The following is a 19,015-nucleotide window of genomic DNA, read 5'->3' as shown; positions in this document are numbered from 1 at the left end:
TCTATCTCATCTATATCTACATCTATATCTACATCTATATCTACATCTATATCTACATCTATATCTACATCTATATCTACATCATCTATATCATCTATAACTATATCTATATCTATAACTATATCTATATCTATATCATTACAGATTTTCCTCTCTTCCAGTAACCAAAATACAGATTTAAACTGTGAAGTTGTGCTGTAGCCTGCATGAAAGATTTTGTATGCTAAGGCTGAAGGCTCTCCAGGCACACTGAAGAGAAGGACAATATGGGACATTATTTTCCGTTAGAAGCAACCCCCAACCAATGTATAGCTCCTGTTAAGTGTCTGAGTTTGTTTGCAATGCAATGTCAATTTGTAATTGTCCCCCAGTATTCTGAAAATCCAAATGTAAATACATCTTACTCGCATCAAATTTAAATAAATGGGACCACCTTTCTCTATTTATCTTCCAGAGAAAGCTATAAATCATCATTTCCTTGATGTGTTTTCACCCCTGAAGCAACATTTATCTACATGTTTCAGTATCCAGGCAATGTCTAGGGCTTTTTTCTTCTGTTTAGCTAAAAAAAGAAATGAAAGTTTGATCCACTCAGGTCAAACAAAGGCTCCTACTGCACTGAATGTTACTGCAGATCATCCTTTTCAGTCATAGAATAAAAACACATCATCCTCTTCTCTAGGAATGACCCTGTCCCATCTTCACAAAGACTCAGATCCTCCCTGCACCAGCAGTGGGCAATTATCTAATTTGTCACAGATTAATACTCTGAATTTCTCTATCTCCAAAAAAACACTGCAAAGCTGTTCTAAAGGTCAGTTAGCAGTGCCATTTAAGGACTTGGCCATGCTCTTACTGCCAGTTCCTTAAATGGTATTTCAGCACATCTGCAGCTACACAGTGCACAGAGGGAAATATTACTTAAATGTCTGCAATTCGCACAGTCAAAAAATGTCAGTAGTTAGTCCGGTTGTTCCAAGACTTTTCTCTTCATAAAACAGAAAGGAAAAAAATACTGCTGCTGAGCTATGATAATGATCTATTCTAATTCCTGGCACCAGAACAAAGCTGAATTTTAACTCACAAAGGAGCAAGGAAAAAAAAAAGCCAAAGAATATTTATCCTTCTATTGAATGTGCTAAAATTCAAGTACTTGTTTTCCTCACTGTTTTGACAATACAGGACTTCCAGGCTTATAAACACACAATGATGTGAGAGGATTCATGATTAGATGCTTTTTTGTACCATAGAAGCATAAGCTGTATGCATCACTCTCATAACTCAAAATATATCTTTGCACAGCTTATTCCCTTATTATCCCTGAAAATTTATTTTCAGCCTCTATACTTTTTGCCTTCTTATATACAGTGAAGGTTGGTGGCTAATGTCATCACAGACTGTTCTCCTGCTTGGCAGAAAGGCTGGTCTCTTTGCAGAGGATGTGAGAACAAACACAAATCAAAGCCAACTGAAGGGTCTACCAGTCCTGTTTCATAGTACTCTGCATTTCTGTAACATATCATTGAGAAAATGACCATAGCATAAGCTCATGCATAAAGCAATGACATTTTATTATTGTTTTTCTAATTAGCATCTTGTGCTAATAAAAAAAAATTGTCATTCAGAAAAAGAAAGCACATGTCTACAGGGAAGACTGCAAATTGGGACTGTGAGAGCTACTTTTGAATTCATTCCTAGAATAAAGCACAACACCATCGAAGAGGTGACACACAATTTTCTATGCACACCAACACAATACTTTCCTCTTTTAGAATGACCCTTCTAAAAATAAGTCACATAATTGTAAATAGCAGAGAGTATTTACTTTGCAGGGGGTAGTTATGTAAACTGATAATCTGGCAAGAATTTACATACCAAAACATGTGATCGCATTGTAAGTAATGTAACACTTTTGGACTACCACTTAGCCTTCAAACTCAAAATTACACTGCTGACAAGGACTTTAAATCCTGGCAGAGCTGTGAAACACTACTTGTACCACAAATCAGAAGACAAACTAAGCACGAATAACCAAGAGCCACCAGAACTAATTCACGCCAGAGATCCATGAAGTCCCAACAACCAGTCTCCAGCTACTTTGAGAGCAAAATACAAGAGAAAGATTCATGAAATCCTGCAGAAAACAAGCTTCTTGAGACACAACATGCTTTCTTGGATTCAAAATTTTGATCCATTAAAGCTTCAGCTAATAAGAACTGACATGGTTCCAGGTTGCCAAGCAGATGGAGAAGCAGTATATTCCAGCACTTCTTGTTTTGCCAAGGTACAACACTCACCTGATGTAATGTCATGGCTTATCCCCTCCACAGAAATCGTAGCATTTGCTATTGGATTGCCCTGAAGATCTTTAACAAACCCCTTCACCCCTCGATGAATCTAAAACAAATAAATAAAGTCAGCAACATATGGGAACTCACTGGAAAATTCTTAAGATGACATTTTCATCAGTGAAGTATCTATTGATACATCTAAAGATGCATGTTTTGGATCCCACAGTCTACATATCAACAGCTATCAAGGATAAATGTAATAATGGAACAAACAGTGAAGAGAAAAAATAATTGAGCTGGTGGTTATACTAATTTCTTGGTGCAATGCATGCATTTCTCTGAAATACGCAGCAAAACATAATATATGTGAACACTGACTTGAAAGTCTTTGTTGTCACTGAGGATTAATGAATGTGCTGATAAACTCTGAAAGACAGCCTAAATAAAACCTTTTTTAAAAAAAAAAAAAAGTTTAGTCAATGTAAGAATTTAGGGCTAATAGTGGACATAACTGCTTAAAAGTGAAACATTAACAAGGTTAAATGCAGGCACTTGGACTATGATGGGCAATCACTGTGTGAGATGTTTGACCTGGGACCACACAGAGTCACAACACTCCCCACGTGGCCTGTGAGAGAAAGGCAATGGTGGGTCATGTCCCACCATCCTTCTTGCCTCTTAGGCAACACGCTCTAGACAACCGCACCAGAAATACCTAATATGTCTGTTCCTGGCATATACGAAATTAAAGCACTGATTTGACTGCAATGTTTGGAGACCAGTCCTGCTGGTATTTCTTAAGCATAGTCTGAAAGCAGACTGAGCTCCTCAGAGGCAAGAGACTGGGGAGATGCATCTTATCGGGAGCCTGGAAATTAAGCAGGGAAGTACTGTGGACTTCAGGCTTCTCTCTGATTCTGTGATATTTGAAAAGACTTGTGGATCACAAATCTTATTTTGAGATGTTTATATTCCCCTTTATGAACCTATACGGTGTATTCAGCTGCTATAATTTAGTTCACCGAATTCCTCTAATTTACATTGTGGGAGAAGCCTGACACAGATCAGCTTAGTAAAGCAGAAAGTATGTATTTGCACTGTCCTTAGCAATCATGGGGGAGCTGGAGCATAGAACTGAGCTTCTTATCCTGTAAGAGGATAAAAACCAATGCCAGATAGAACCATCTGAACTTCAAGCATAAAGCCAGCAGCTCCACAGGAGCAAAGGAAGTTGGCAAAATAATCTCTCACACATTAGTAATTTTGAAAATGCAGTGACACCATACTTTTCCATGAGTCAGAGACAATTAACCCATGTACAAAGGTGCTGAACAGTCCGAGATGGATCCCATAATAAATGGGTAAAAAGCTGCAGGGCAGGTGCAGCTTTTTCCTCAGTCCACATACACCTTACTAATAGAATGGTATAACTCAAGCATCTCAAATATTTGAGTATTTCTGGTTAACTGAAGCATTTCTGCACAAACAGGTTCTTAAATAAATTGACCAGCTCTGCTAAAAACTGTTTCTGATTTCACAATCCCAGCTGTGCAGCCATTAATGATATCAGATATATTTGTGATCTTTAACAATATCCAGGTTTCAGATATTCAATACTCCCACACTGCATTTCAGTGCAGCCTGTTGCATTAAAAAAGTAAAAAAAAAAAAAAACAAAACCAAAAAACAAACAAACAAACAAAAACCTCCACCAAAACCCAACAACAACAAAAAACCTGAAAAAGCACATAGATCTGTTTCAGGAGTCTTAACTTCTAACAACCCTTTAGCACAAGATTATCTAAACCCATGACTACATTTTACACTTCTAACCAGATTTTGTATCATTTTTAATGGAATCGTCACACTGACAGCTCTATGCTGAATATCAGCAGTTCATGCTATTGGAGAGCAGCAGAGTATCTACAAAATCAGGATTAACGATGTCCCCTGATGTTACACTGAACTGTCAGGTGGCCAGTCTAATCCACCTGCCGAGGCTCTCTCTACATCCAGAGTGAATCACCCCACATCTGTACACATACTTTCATATCTGTAGAGGGCAATCCACCTCTGCGAGTATACACACACCAGTGCTGAGGGAATGAATTCTACACTATGGTGATGTGTATTTGCTTTTCATTGAGGAAGCTGAAACAAATAATTTAAATTAAATATCTGCAACAGCTTAAGTAAGGTGAGATGAATTCCATACTGTAACATCTTCTTTCTTTTCCCCTATTCCACATATTTAGAAAGAACACCCAGAATTTACCACCTTAGAGACATATAAGAATTACGGAGCACCAATTGGACTAACGTGAAATTTTGAATGAGATGTTCACTCAGCACAAAGTTTAGAAGATTTATGTATAATAACTAGAGTTTTGCCATCTTCTTTTTTGTTACCTGCTCAATGTAATTGATAAGGGAGTTCTTGTTGTCCTCCCAGTAGCCTTTCAGAGTTTCTTCAGGTGGGAATTTTTCACAGCTAAGCTCCACTGTGATTTCAAAGCAGTTGCTGCTAAGGTAATTGAAATCCTGCATTCCTGCAATGCCAGAAAAGAGAGTTAGAGATGCATTTTGAGTTGTCCGAAGTAAACAAAGGGGGGCACATGAGATGCTGGGACTATTAAGAAAAGAATAGCAATAAATACAGTTGATGCAGCCTAGTTCCTAATTCAGAAGCTTTAAATCACAGAAACCAACATGACAATTAATTCCCCAAACCATTTTCCTCCTGAGGAAAGTTTAGAAAAGACTTGACACCTGGCCTGTATACTTCTACCTGACACTTCACCTGGCCTGTATACTCCTACCTCACAGATGTTCTTGGACAGCTAACATATCAATTACTATTTTTCTCTTCAGGAAGAGAAAATTATTTCTGATTATGGCTAAGCTATTTCCCTATGAAAGTAAAGGCTTATCACTTCGTAAGCCAAGAAGACTGACAACTAATTATGAAGCAAATGAAACTTGATAAAAGTGATCTGGAAAAAAGGGTTTACAAAGATGGGTCAAAAACATGGATTTTTTTTCTGAAAATAGAGGGTTTCAATTTAGTAACATTTTACATGAAAAGCATGTTTGCTATTCTTTGTCAAGTTTTTCTGCATAGATTCCAAATACTTTCCACCCCAAAAAAAAATTACAAAAGCAAACTTCATATAAACTTTATTTACATAGAAATTTTTCCATGGATAGGTGTATTTCCCACCCATTTAATGCCTCTTCAGAATTAATACTGGATAGTCTTCGACATAGAAGAGAAACATCATTATTAATGTAACTTTAATCATAGGACTTTAAAAATATATATATAGTAGCATCATCACTAGAAATAAAACTTCATGGGAAAGATGCACTCTCTTACATTTCTGATCCCCTCCTCTTACTACATGGAAATATTGTCTATTTTCTTGAATCAGTCAACTGATAACCAAAGCAGTTTCCAGTTTTGTAACTGGATCAACCAGCTGGAGAGGGACTGTGGCTGTCCCCAGGAGGGTTATAAACACATTCTTTGTAGAAGCTGATGTAGAATTAGCTCTTGCCTTTCCAGCTAGCAAAATCAGTGGATTCTCAAATGGAGGACTGAAAAGAAAAAGGTTACCAATCATTTTGAGCATCCCCATGGAGGTCACTGAGGGATTTAAAAGTGCTTCTTCAAACACAGCTAATACCTATGTTCCCCCATGCAAGCTACATACGAGACTTAACACAGTGACTTTACCGAAGCACCGGTGTTGTGCACCGGTCCAGAAATGTCCAGAGAGCTGATGTCACATCCAAAGAGAACACCAAAGGCAACAGATTGAGTAAGGTGGGATTTTGCCAACATATTAGGGTGAAGCTATTTTCTGCCAACAAGGCAACAAGACTTTGAACTAATGATAGGAGCAGGGACTTTGCAGATTCCTAAAAGAACATTTTTACTTCTAAGTCTTTTTTAGATGTCTGAAAAGTGAGGACACAGAAGGCAAAGGTACTCCTGGGAGGGACAGCTTTGATGTCCCACCAGGCAGAATGCAAGACAGGCCATTCAGCAGTACACAGCGAGAGAGCAGTGGAGTCATGAGTAAAATCCTGACACCAGGCATCTGTTCAAGACACTAGATAATGTTGTTTTTCTTGATTTTTTGCCTTTCTTCCAGAAGAAAGAATGAATAAATGAAGAGGAGAGTGGGGAGCCGAAGGGCATGATGTAATTTTACTGTGGTGCCAACAACTCTTGTCCACTACTGCTCCAATTTTCTGGAAGTTTCTCCCACCCCCTCACCTCCCAAAGCAAGGTGATACACAGGGATACCCTAGTTTCTCAAGGACATAATAAAGAAGCAACATATTTTCCAGTTTTCTGCACAATGTCCATATCCTATAGTTTGTTTTCCAGCTCCTGGCTGAACTTATATGTGTTGCTCCTGTAAAAATTCAGTTTGTGTCACTGAGCTACAGATAACGATCTGAATCTCTAGGATGGAGAATGGGGTGAAGATAACCTAGATCTAAACTGTGGCCTACTACATCTGTAATCTGGAAAGCATAAGGCTGACTACAAACAATCTGAAGTCTTTACCTGCCTGTTCAACATGGTGATAAGGTGCAATATCCAAGAAATCAACACATTTCAAGAGATTTATTCAACATTATGGCAACTTTGCTGCCACTGGTCAAGCTCTCTAACTGCCCTATTCCTTCTTGTTATGCACATGGCATACATCACACGTGCCACCTACACATCATATAAAATCCTGAAAAAAATTACCTAACATTGCTTCTAAAACCGGTAACACGAAAGGTAAATGAAGTTAGGAACAAACTGAGTGCCAAGAGTGATTTGAGAGTATCTGAAAATAAAACAACACTTAAACAATAGCCTAACAGTATAGCAATGTAAGCTGCTTTGAAATGCTATTTTTGTAATGACATGAATCTGATTAGACTCAGGTAACTCTGTAATGACAGAACAAGCAGAACAGGCATGTGGCTAGCTAGTATTCATTGCTATCTGCTCTTCTCATTTATATTTTCAAACAGATATTCCACACAAAAAGGTACATTAAAAAAAAAATCAATGTTAAAAAAATTAGGTAGTCAACAGCTAAGGAAATGCCAAAATTAAAGCTGTTTGTGCAAATTTAATTTATCTCTCTTGTGCATAAACAAAATCATTAATTACACACTGATAAGGTGAGGACCAGTGTTAAAAATAGCACGGATTTTATGTACATGCTTGTTTTTCCCCACGGTCTGGTGGCTAAAAGGGCTCTTCCTGAACACAGAACAACCTCTTTGCCTTTGCTTACTGCTCTCTGAAAAACCTACAAGGATCAACTAATTACAGATGGCCACTAATACAAAGCAAGTGTAACAGGCATCATGGTCTCATATTTAGCACAAAGACACTGTTGGGGAAGCTATTTTTTCTGTGCCCCTGCTCCACAGAAGAAAGTAACTACTAAGCAGGTAATGGTGAGAAAAACCTCACAGCTAAGTGTAAGAAGACCTGGAAGCAAGTGTCATATATTCCTGTACATCATCTGCTCTCTCTACCTCAAAAACTAAATGGAGAATTGCCACTTTGTCTGAGGTTATGAGGAAATCCTGAGGTTTGACAAGAGGGAAGGACAGAACATAAACGCAACAGAGACTTCGTCCTTACTTCCAGTTTGAGACAAGGGTTGCTGCCAGACTTTTCTGCCACGTTTCTGTTCAACCTTCCTAATGAAAGAACCCAGGTATTCAGAAGAACATATGCAAAAGCAACACAGCAAGAGAGCCACCCATATATTGCACTCCATGAACCAATGAAGACAGCTGCTGGCCCACCGTGTAGTGTTGTCTTTTACAGAAGGCAGAAGTTCCTTTGGGTGAATGATACGAGCAAAGAAATTGATGCTGCACAACTGGGGGCACCATAATAAGCTCTATAGAGCAATAGCAACTTTAGTAATTATTAGAAAGAAAAATCAGCCTTTCCTAGGTCAGAGTTCTTGGTCTGATGAGGTACTATACAAGGCAGCATCTAGGACAGACCACAGCCTGTCACTTAGCTCAGCTGTCCTCTACTGTCTCCTTTTTCTTTCCCTCACCACGACTCTGCTAAAGCTGTGTGCTCCTTTCTACACCAAACATAGCTCTAGTACCTGCTCTCACCTATTTTCTACCTCTATTCTCAGTCACTTTGCTCCACTTCTCCTCCTTTCTCTATAAATCTGCGGCAAGTCCTCCTTCATTTTGTTTCCGTTCAACCCAGGGAGATCAGGCAGGGACGCGAGTTTAACCTGTAGATGCCCAGAGGACACAGAGGTACTCTCACATCCTCTTGCAGGACCCAGAACAGCCCACAGCAACCCAGAGGTTCAAAGGCAGAAAAGCAGCACCTTAGCTCTGAACCAGAGCAGATGCCATGCAGACAAGGTCTTTGGAGAGTTTCTCTGATAAATTCTGAACTCTGGTAAGGATATACAATGAAATACTTTTCCTAAATCAATACAAATGGCTTTTCAATATCTTACACCACTGCTAACTTTGAGTCCATTATCATACAGATAGAAAAATAGCACTGATACCACAGATAATTTAAATGCCACATTTCAGTTTCCAGACAGAGCTCTTCAGAATAAAGCTTCCAAGAAAATTTTCACTTGAACCAAGCAATGTTTAGTTATTTTCCTTAGCACTAGACATGGAAACAACAGAACTGTTTCTGCTGAATTATTTTTGTTTTTTTAAGTCAGCCTGTGGCAAATATTACCATGGAGGTTTTGTTCAAAAGTCACAGCTTGCCAGCTGATTTCTACACTTGGAAAAAAAAAAAAAACAAAACAAAAACAAAAAACCAGATTCATGCTGTACTGTCCAAAGGATATTGTCACCACTCTATTTTTTTATTATTTCTACCATATTAGGATCATAGATCCCTGTTAGAACTAGGATTCCTGTCTACTAACTTCTGTACAAATACAAGAGAAAAAGAAAGGGTTCTCTTGGGGAATTTGCAGTCTAACTTAAAATAAAATCCAAAAGGAGGAAATAATTCAAACTTTCCAACAAGTTTTTCCAATGGAAAAATATGCCTTTGGCATGTGCAGTTTAGTCAGAATCAAAGCCTGTCATCAAAACAATGGAAAGATTGTTTTTTATAGCATTTTCTTAAGGAAAAAGAAGCTGAAGTTAAAAATGTCCATATTTTTATGGTTAATACTTAGTATTTCATTAAGATAATTTTTGGACTAAATTTAAACAAAATTTAACTATTAAATATCTCAATATTTTGTTTATATTCAGCCTTTTTCAAATTATGCAAACTCTGTTTTGTCAAGGGTGTTTTAATGGTTCCAATCTGAAGTCTGTGGAAAGCTTCACACAAAGAGAAATTGTTACTTCTCAGTTATCTTCAGAAATGTCAGCTTTTCCCCTTACAACCAGTCCCTGGTACCTATAGTACAGAGGAAACTTGCTCCTCCTGTAAAGATTGGGAATAACTGCTCTAAGTTTAAGCAGGTAATTGCTGGCTGTGTGAGCACTACCAGTCATTCTGCTTCTAATTTCTTCACACAAGCTTAATTATTTTCCTTTTCTATTACTCCCTTTACTGTAACAGCAGCAGAATGCAGCTACCACCTAAGCTGTACTAACACATTGAGAGGTTCCTACTTACTCCAGGTAAAAATTTTAAATTCATTCAGGGACTGTAAATTGAATACTAAGAAGAAAGCAAACAATAGAACTGGTATGTGTTCAAAGTTTTCTGGTACAAATCAACAGAGCCAATGCACAAGCAAATCGCTCCGACTCAAGATGAGTTTCTGGCTCACAAATCCCCAGCTCAGTTTTCACTTTGAAGTTTTGTCCGAGTTTAGCAGACACAGAAGACTCAAAAATTTAGATATCCCAATACCTTTCTGCCTCAGTTTACAAATAAAATGACATCAAAATTCTTAGTAAAAGGAAATCTCACATTTTAGACTACTCTTCTAGACTTCTCCTGGAAAATTAGTGTTGAAGTGGCCATAGTAGCTCTGCTGTTCATCTTAACACAGAAGGCTCTACCAAAGTCTAGGGCAACACTACTTGGGCAGGACTTGGGCACTAATTAAGTCACAAAGTATGGATATGCAAGTATCTTTGCGGCTGGATTTTGTTCCCATGGAAATCAAAGGCCAAACTCCCATTGTCAATAACATGGCAAAATCAGGCGCCTCCACCTCTTTCAGGGGTGGATGCTTTCATTATTGAGGTTAAAATGAACAGTCAGTAGCCCGCTCTCTCTCATCAGGGTTTGCTAGGAGATTCTCTACTCATTTTTTTAATTAAAAAAACCTCTTAAGCTCTCATAATAGCATAGCAATCACTCACCCACTGTAGAACTAGTAAATTTGCAAACCCTGAGTGGAGAAACACTGTATAAAAAGCAGTGAAGGAGGAATATTTTATTAGGCATCATGATGAGCTTTATGGGATTGTGTTGTGGTGTTCCTTCTCTGATATAGCCTTAACTGGACCAAAAGTTGTGAATAACCTGGTGGTATTCCAGTCTGTAATTAAACCAGTGAAAACTCAAGCTTAAAACAACCACCAGTGACACTGAACCCACACACCATGGGACTCACCTCCTGGGACACTGTACCATGCGCCACCATTAGTTGTTCCATCCACAAAGCTGCTGTCATCGTCATTTTTACGACATGGTGGTCTGTTTGGATCGGACATAGCGGGATTAAAAGAAGAATAACTGCGAGCCAGGCTTTGAAAGATAGCATCATCGGGGCAGGAGCTGTATTCATGAGCACTGCCTAGGGAGGAAAAAAAAGTCCAGGAACAAGGATTATTAAAAGTGCAGTCATACCGACTGGGCTCACAACCTAGATTACCAGCCCTGCACAGCAGGACCGTGCCTGAAAATTCTCTGTACATGGGTAAGTGTCCTACAGCATCACAAATTAATACAGCATTATCTTAATAACATTAACATTTCCCTAGTACTTCATCAATTGCCTGTACCAACTTGCCCCATTATTAAGGTGACTATCAGTCCTAATAGTTATGAAAATATTAATTTCAAAGTGCACCGCAAAATCTAAGCTATTCTAGGCTTTAGATATCTTCTTAGAAGAACACACAGTACATAGAAAAAGGTCTCTCTCCAGAGTTTTACAGTCTGATATTAAAAGAATTTGCAGTTAAACTGTGAGAAAGTATATTGAAGGAAGATAATCACAAACAATACAATCATCTCATGACCATTTCAGTCATGTGCACATCCCCTAGTGGCAGAAGAAACAAACTGATACTGCTGTGTGCTAAATTATAATATCTATGCCACAGTGTGATCCCTTTTATATGGGACCAATACTGAGAAAGTGGAAATAATGGTAGTTGTTTTTATCAGCACACTACCACTTCCAGAAATTTATTTTTTAAAAGTGCGAGTAGAGAAACCTTAAATCATACAGGCAATCTAGACACATATCTCTTGTTTCACTTAACAGGGCACAAACAGGCCCAGCTAATATAACTGCTAAATCACCTTGATCAAAATATCTGAGGGACCATCATTCCCTCAGGTATTACATCATTTTTATAATGTAACTCTACTGAAACAAGCTATCTATCTTCAAAACTAGAAAACATGGCCATAGAGAGACTAGCTTTATATGTGATTAATATGCTAAAATAAGTCATTACAAAGCCATGACATGATGTTTACAAAGTGGATCTTCAGTAGCACTGAAATAAGTATAGAATGCAATTTGTATCTCCTACTATTTCATGTTAAATTCTATTACATACCACTCCGAGTCTCATCATAAGGATAGTTTGCAACAAGGTCTCCTCCATGAAGATTGGCAGAGAGCACAAAGGGAATATCCATAATCCAGTGAATGACACCTTTCGTTTCAGGAGCAAGCTACAACAAATAGCATTACCAGCAGTTAAAAATTGATAATTCAATGTAGAAACATATTCAATTATATATAGTGGGCTTAATTATTATCACATATATTGTACAAGACATTTAAACAAACAGCAATTTTATTTTGGCTTCAGAGAGAATGGAAGCAGTCCTTTATACCAGAACTAGTCTAAATAGATTAATGTAGGTCTAAAACAGGTACAAATTAGTTCGGAATGAGATGAAAAAAAAGCCATCTTCTGCTTCTGTCCCATTACAGCTAAAAAAAAAGCCTACCAAATTTAAGACCACAGAAAATAAACTAATTCAAAATAAATGTTGGCAGAATGCAGTCTATTCTCTGCATAGAAAGTAAAATTGCTTCATTTAATAATTTGAAATTGAAGACAGAATATGGATGGCTATTAAGGCCACAACCCTATGAGACTGCAGTCACAACACTATATTTTCTAGAACCTCCTGTGGGGGTAAACACAAGCAGATGAAAATCCTTCCAGATGTACACCTGTATATTTAAGGCTTCAGCTTAACAAAAATGCATGTGTTATATGTAAGAATAACTATCTAGCCAGAAATGTAATAAAGTACAAGACACAGTGAATTTCTGGCAATGGTAAAAATGCAGAATATCTGAAAGAATAGCTTCAAACCAAGGGAGAAGGCTATGCAATCCCTGGCCTTAAAAATAAAACATGCTTTGAACGAGGAAATGTCTAAGGATTAAGCAATGTGGATCAAAAGGGTTTACTACAGCAAGCCATTTTGGGAAGAAATTCAGGAAGCACCAGACAGATAAATTTAACAAAATTAATAAAATATTTAGAAGAATGTGAATCGTAAAGACCATGCACACAGCTTGTAGAGGTTGCTACTTGTCTGCTTGGGTAAAAGGAAAGAGAAGGGCATGTAAGTGAACCAATATTCAGTCCCTACTTACCTTAGGATTCTGGTCCACAGCTTTTTTCATGTTTTTCAGCAGATGGTTGTTTGGGCCACCTTCTTTCTCATTAACATAGACTATTCTATCAAGATCAGGGAAATTCCGGTTTAGATCTATCCCTTGGGCATTACTTCGACCAACAAACCAGTCTTTAAGTTCACCGGGCTGAAGGAGGAAAGGAAACAGAAAGAAGGGAGATGAGTAGAGTCAGAAAATTACATGTCAAGCTTCATATGGGTATATTTAGGCATGTAAATTCAAATCATGGGTTTACTTCTCATGTTCTCAAGAGTAAGAAGGGATCATGTGGGAGTAAAGAATCCTAAAACACCAGGAGCTGTCACCCCTATTTCTTCCTAGAGCTCTGGGGGAACAAAACAAACCTATGTTTCCCTCAGCATCTTGGAGGAGAGGATCATTCTCATAGTGGCAAATCTGGACTTAGGATGGGCAAAATTACCAGCAGCATCAGATTTTTCAGTGCCTGCTGAATCTTCCCCTGAGAACTGACTTTTCCCTCTTGCCTCATGCCCATGGCTGCGAATTACAGACCTCATTTTAGTGAGCCCAGAGCAGCTGTAGGTTTATCAGCCAACCATAAGGAAGCTCATTTCAAAGTTCCTCTAAATAGCTCCAAGGTAAAGAAGGACTTTAATCTTTATTTAGCTGAGATTTTTCTTTTTATGGTGTCTGTCAGTTTTTTCACTGAAATGGTACCACTGAATAAAGCAGCAATGAGAAACTTTGCAAAATCTGTTCTTTAAGCTGATTCTCTCAAATAGGTTTAGGGTGCATTAAGGAAATGCCTTCAGAGCACATAGTTTTCCCTAGCTTGTCTCTAAAAGCTTTCAGTACTCTTTAAAGTAGGTTAAGTTTGATTACTGGTTTTAATCTTGGGGTATATTGAATCTGTCACACACTGTGTGAAGATCAAAATACTTCTAAATTAGAATAACAGTGGCACTAAAGCAAATTGTATTCTAAATCATATGTAACTTGTAAGGCAACCATGTAGAAGCAAGTGTACTTTGATTAAGGAGCAAAAGTTCCAAACAGTATTACAGAATCTCTACAGAGAGATTTCAAAGTAAAATACTGCGCCAATTTGAGGACAGCTGCTTCACTGCCACGAGAGGGAGACATACGACCAAATATTATTTAAAAGAAGTCGAGGTTTTTTTAAATACTTCATAAGAATCAGTTTAATAAAGATCTTAATAAGGTTTGACTTATTTAATCATAATAAATAGCCACACAAAAAGGTTCAACAATTCCAGATTGATTTAAAAAGTAAATATACCTTGTAAAACAAGAACATTCTTATTTTTGTTTAGAACATAATACACACCAGAAACTATATCTAACAGGGTCCTATTTGGCCTCTATTTGCTAATTATGCATTAACACATTACATGATTCTTTATTGAGTCTTCATCCTAAAATAAGTTTTAAAATTTCTTGACTAATAGCTTCATTAAAGTACTTCATGCCTGAAATTTAGTATCAAAGTTATTCATATTAATGAGATGGTTCACAGAGTTTGCTTGTTTTGGGATCATGCTCTGATGATTATGAAAAAAATCATATAAGTGCATTTACATGAGAATATTCTTACAGGAAACATTAACTTTCCCCTTTCTACCACTTTTGAAACATCATGTGTTACTAGAAATTACTTGTTTAGGAAGCAGTTTGGTCAATGAACTTAAAGCATATGCATGAACTTAAACATCATTGTATTTTAAAATACAGTGAACACACAAGAGAGACAGCTATTTCTTGAAAACTTAAGCATGAAATCCTCCCTGTTAAACAGAACAAGCCTACTGAACTATTAGGAAATACTTCAGTCATGCTGTTCCATTCAACAATGACCACCAAGAGTTCATGTATATGTAAAACTGCTAGTCCAAGTGTTATTATGATCCTAAGGTGGATACAGACATTGATAACTATTCTTATATACATAGCCTTACAAACCTGGGATGCTGCCTTCTCAAAGCCATCTGGGTTCAAAGAGGGCATGATATGGATACGTGTGCTATGGATCAAGTTGATAATAGTTTCATTTCCTTTCTGGTATTCATTACACAAGTACTGAGCCAAGAAGATGAGCAACTCCCTTCCAACAGCTTCATTCCCATGCATATTCCCAAAAAAAAAAAAAAAAAAAAAGACATGTTTTAGAACAACATAGAAAAACCACCTATGGACTGGATCACACAGCACACCTGAGATGTGAGTATCACTATTACAATGGGTCACAGTATCCCCAGGAAGCTACAAGCCTCCTTCAGAAAAGTAGATTCAGATTTTTTTCTAAACTCTAGCTGAACAATTAGTAGTTTATATTCAGCTGTTTGCCAAACGCAGAGAAAGAACAACAGAGGATAACAAAGTATGCAAAAATAAATGCTAAGGACTGCCATTAACATTACTACTGTTGAGATCTAATGCAACTGATGCCTCAAAGACTATCTTGATCAGCTTTTTAAATATATAAACTGACACTAACAGAGCTTCTTACCTTTAATGTTCTCTCCAAGATTAGGTTAAGGTTATCACACTATACATACATTAGACTGCAATTATTTTACTAAAGCATTGCCAGTGAACAGCTGTTGATCCTAGTGATCTGAAAAATCCTATTTAGCAGGTGGTTTGGATAGTCAGCTAAACTTTACAAAGCAAGTTTAATAACCCAACATATAAAATAAATTATTCCCACTTAACATTCCAATAAACTGTGCAATGTTAAATATATATTAAAATAAATATTAATATATATTAATGTGAATATATTAATGAATATATGTATGGGAAGTTTAAGCATATATTTAATGTTGACTTAATATATATTGCATAGTCATACACAATATTTGATATGTAATATATATTCAATATATATTCTATATAGAGAAAATTTATATAAATAAGTAATCCAATATTCCCAGTTTTTAATTAGTCTCATTCTCATGACCATGGACATAAAAAACCACACAAGATATGCCTTACAGAGCTGTGAAGGATTTATATTTTAAAAGACCACATTGTGGTCCCTAATTCCAGAGAGGTTTTACTATACAAGCAAATATCTATGACATTAAAAGGTTTGTCCTGAAATTAAAATTAAGAATATGCTGTTTTCTGGGTTCAGACTCATTTTTACTTATCTTTCTTAAATGCAGTTCTGTTGTAACAGCTTTAATCAAACATTATGCTGTTTATATTCTCTGAACAGTCTTTGAACACACTTTGCAAAAGCCTTTAGCACTTATCACAGGCACAAATTCAAGCCAAGAGTGTTACACAAATGAGACCTAAATAATTGCTAATCAAGCATATGGCCGCATCAACTTAAAACTCTTCAGTCAGTGCTTGTCAACTTTAATCCAGTGGTAAGATGCTAGCGGACACAATGCTACTAATACCGTGACTTCTTTCTTTCCAGCTAAAATGGTTTTGTACATAAGGATTTGTCTCCAAAATTTTTTGTCAGATAGGTTAAAAATTTTCTAGTTTCAGAAGTGGCTTCATTTTATCTGATTGACACAATGACATTATTGTAACTAAAAACCTCCATTTCCTCTTTTGACACTAGCTCCTATTTACTGTTTATTCCTATCTGTTAATACCAGGGAGTGCAAGAGGCCTAATTATCAAGAGTAATCAGACTAGGCAATCAACCCAATCCCATTAAAACGGATGGATGCTATTTAATAAAATACGCAGCACATACACTCATAATTAGAAAACTCATGCATACGTATATTTGCATGTTACTTATGGGAAAAGTGCTTCACAAGCTAACAGGCAAATCTGTTACTGTGGTAAATATGAACACAGTTGCATTTTGCATTTGTGATTTTCCCTAGGACATCACTAAGGAAGTCTGAGGGAGAAATAATTTCTCCTGATTCCCAGCCCTGTGTATTAATCACCTACCTTTCTCTCCCACTTGAATTTTACAGACTTGGTTCAAATGAAAAATAGAAACATATGTTTCCCATTGGGTACTGCTTGGCCCCCTCCCCAGAGAATCATTAACAGTTTTTGGAAGGGTTCATGTAAACAACCACGGAGTCTATAGTGAACCAAGAGTACAGCCTCATCTACAGCATATCTTCAGTGGTAATGACCCATCCCAAATGAGCATTAAAGGAGTTAAAAGGAGTTCAGGAAAAGGTAAAGAGAGTAATTGGAAATATGGAAAGTCTTTCCTATGAAAAGTGATTCAAGAGATCAATCCCCTTTTTTCTTAGGAAGAATAATAAAGAACAGTCAAATATGCCGACCATTATGGCATGGAGGAATTGATCTGGAAAGCAACACTTCCCTACACCGCAAGAGACAGCCATTTCCAGTGAAAGGGAACAATGACTATTTTTGGACTGATAAAGGAAAATAACATTACTTATAACACAAAGTGTGAAATCAGCATTCAAAAAATCCTCTTGGCAAGTGAGGTGTCAGCAGAACTTCAAGTTTTGCTAGCAAACAAAGAGTTTAAAAACTGATCTAAAAGTGAATGCAAAAGAATGGAAAGAAAAGAGAGAACTGAATAAGACCCACTTCAAAACTTTGTGTTCGTATTTTAGCTCCACTAGGCATTTTCTTACACCTTTCTCTGAAGCAAAGAAATCCATCTCCTATAGATCCTCTGGCTGCAGAGAAGGCGGCTGCATGATCCGCATGTGTGGGAAACCATTCTCTGCCAGCCCTCAGCCCTGTGCACTTTCTTACTTCTGGGCACAGAAATCAAAAAAATCCTGGGTTTCTGCTTAGTATCAGAATATATTAAATTTCAGACTGTATCCAAAAATTTTAGGGAAGCTCTTCATCATTTCAACAGTGTAATAGTAATTTAAAAGAACAATTGAAAAAATGGATCTTTCTCATATCTAAACTTGGCAGCTGCTTCAAGGGAAACAAACTCTATTTTTTCTGTTTATTTCAGCTGAAACAAATTAACACTACAAGCTGTCTGGGGAGGGGGGGGGTTGGAATTAGGAGTTCACTCATTAGCTGCCTGTGCTCATCAGGGGCAAAGTCAGGGAATCCATTCTGGAAAAAGGAACAATGCTGCTCAAATCATTAGGTATCATCACAGTGCCCAAAAAGCTCAGGGAGCTTCCACAGGCTACTATCTGCTGATACAACTTTGCAGCTAATAAAGCCCTTAATTCGCATTAGCATTTCTGCCTTTCCTGTTAGAATAAAAACTGCAACTCAGGGTATACCTTCCAGAAACCTTTTTTTCTGAGGCTAAATTCTCTCTTAATCATCTTTTTCTCTAGAACAATGAAGTTCAAGCTGGGGGGCAGACTGCTAGCTGAGGCTGACAGAAAAACGCCCATCACTGTTGGCTGAGTTGCCCGAGTTCTAGTGAATGACACTGTGCTGAAGCCCACATCCCAGGCCCACTACAGCTCCCAGAGGAACCAGCTCCTTCTCCTCCACTGCATGGGCTAACACAGGTACCTCAAACCTGAGGATGCCAGCCATCTGGCCCTTAAGCCTTAACACTTTGTGGGTTCCCTGGTCTATTCATTGAATATGTCCCGCTACACCATTTCTATGAGCTTCAGGCTCCTCTGGAAAATAGCTCCCCTCATGGGGAAAACAGCCTTCAGTCACCTGTTGCTAGCATGCTACTTAGCTAAAGGAGGAGCTGCTCTTCCCATCAAACCTTCAGGAGTCATTTAATGCAGATTTTAATCACCCTTCACAGGATTCTGTAAATGCAATTACCTGATTTTTTTTTTTTTTTTAATGACAAGACTCTGTAAATGTCAATTTGATTAACAACCTTTAAACTGCTTCTTGAAACCAGTAGAAACACTTCTGTTCCACTGCAGAAGT

General features: G+C 37.5%; 1 protein-coding gene across 1 annotated transcript in view; it reads right to left on the bottom strand.

The window, feature by feature from the left end:
• Positions 1-18,658, bottom strand: part of CPE (carboxypeptidase E) — a 22,196-nt gene extending 3,538 nt beyond the window's left edge. The window contains exons 1-7 of the mRNA XM_026847964.1: positions 18,565-18,658; positions 15,134-15,384; positions 13,151-13,318; positions 12,090-12,207; positions 10,910-11,092; positions 4,701-4,840; positions 2,298-2,397 (exon numbers count right to left, since the gene is read on the bottom strand). Of these exons, the coding sequence (XP_026703765.1) occupies positions 2,298-2,397; positions 4,701-4,840; positions 10,910-11,092; positions 12,090-12,207; positions 13,151-13,318; positions 15,134-15,384; positions 18,565-18,658 (1,054 nt within the window). The remainder of the gene's footprint in view (positions 1-2,297; positions 2,398-4,700; positions 4,841-10,909; positions 11,093-12,089; positions 12,208-13,150; positions 13,319-15,133; positions 15,385-18,564) is intronic.
• Between the last annotated feature and the right edge of the window lie 357 nt (positions 18,659-19,015).

This window comes from Athene cunicularia (genome assembly GCF_003259725.1).
Source record: "Athene cunicularia isolate RWA chromosome 4 unlocalized genomic scaffold, athCun1 chr4_part2, whole genome shotgun sequence".
Taxonomy (NCBI): Eukaryota; Metazoa; Chordata; class Aves; order Strigiformes; family Strigidae; genus Athene; species Athene cunicularia.
Note: the sequence above shows the minus strand (reverse complement) of the source record. Positions and strands in the feature narration are given on the sequence as shown.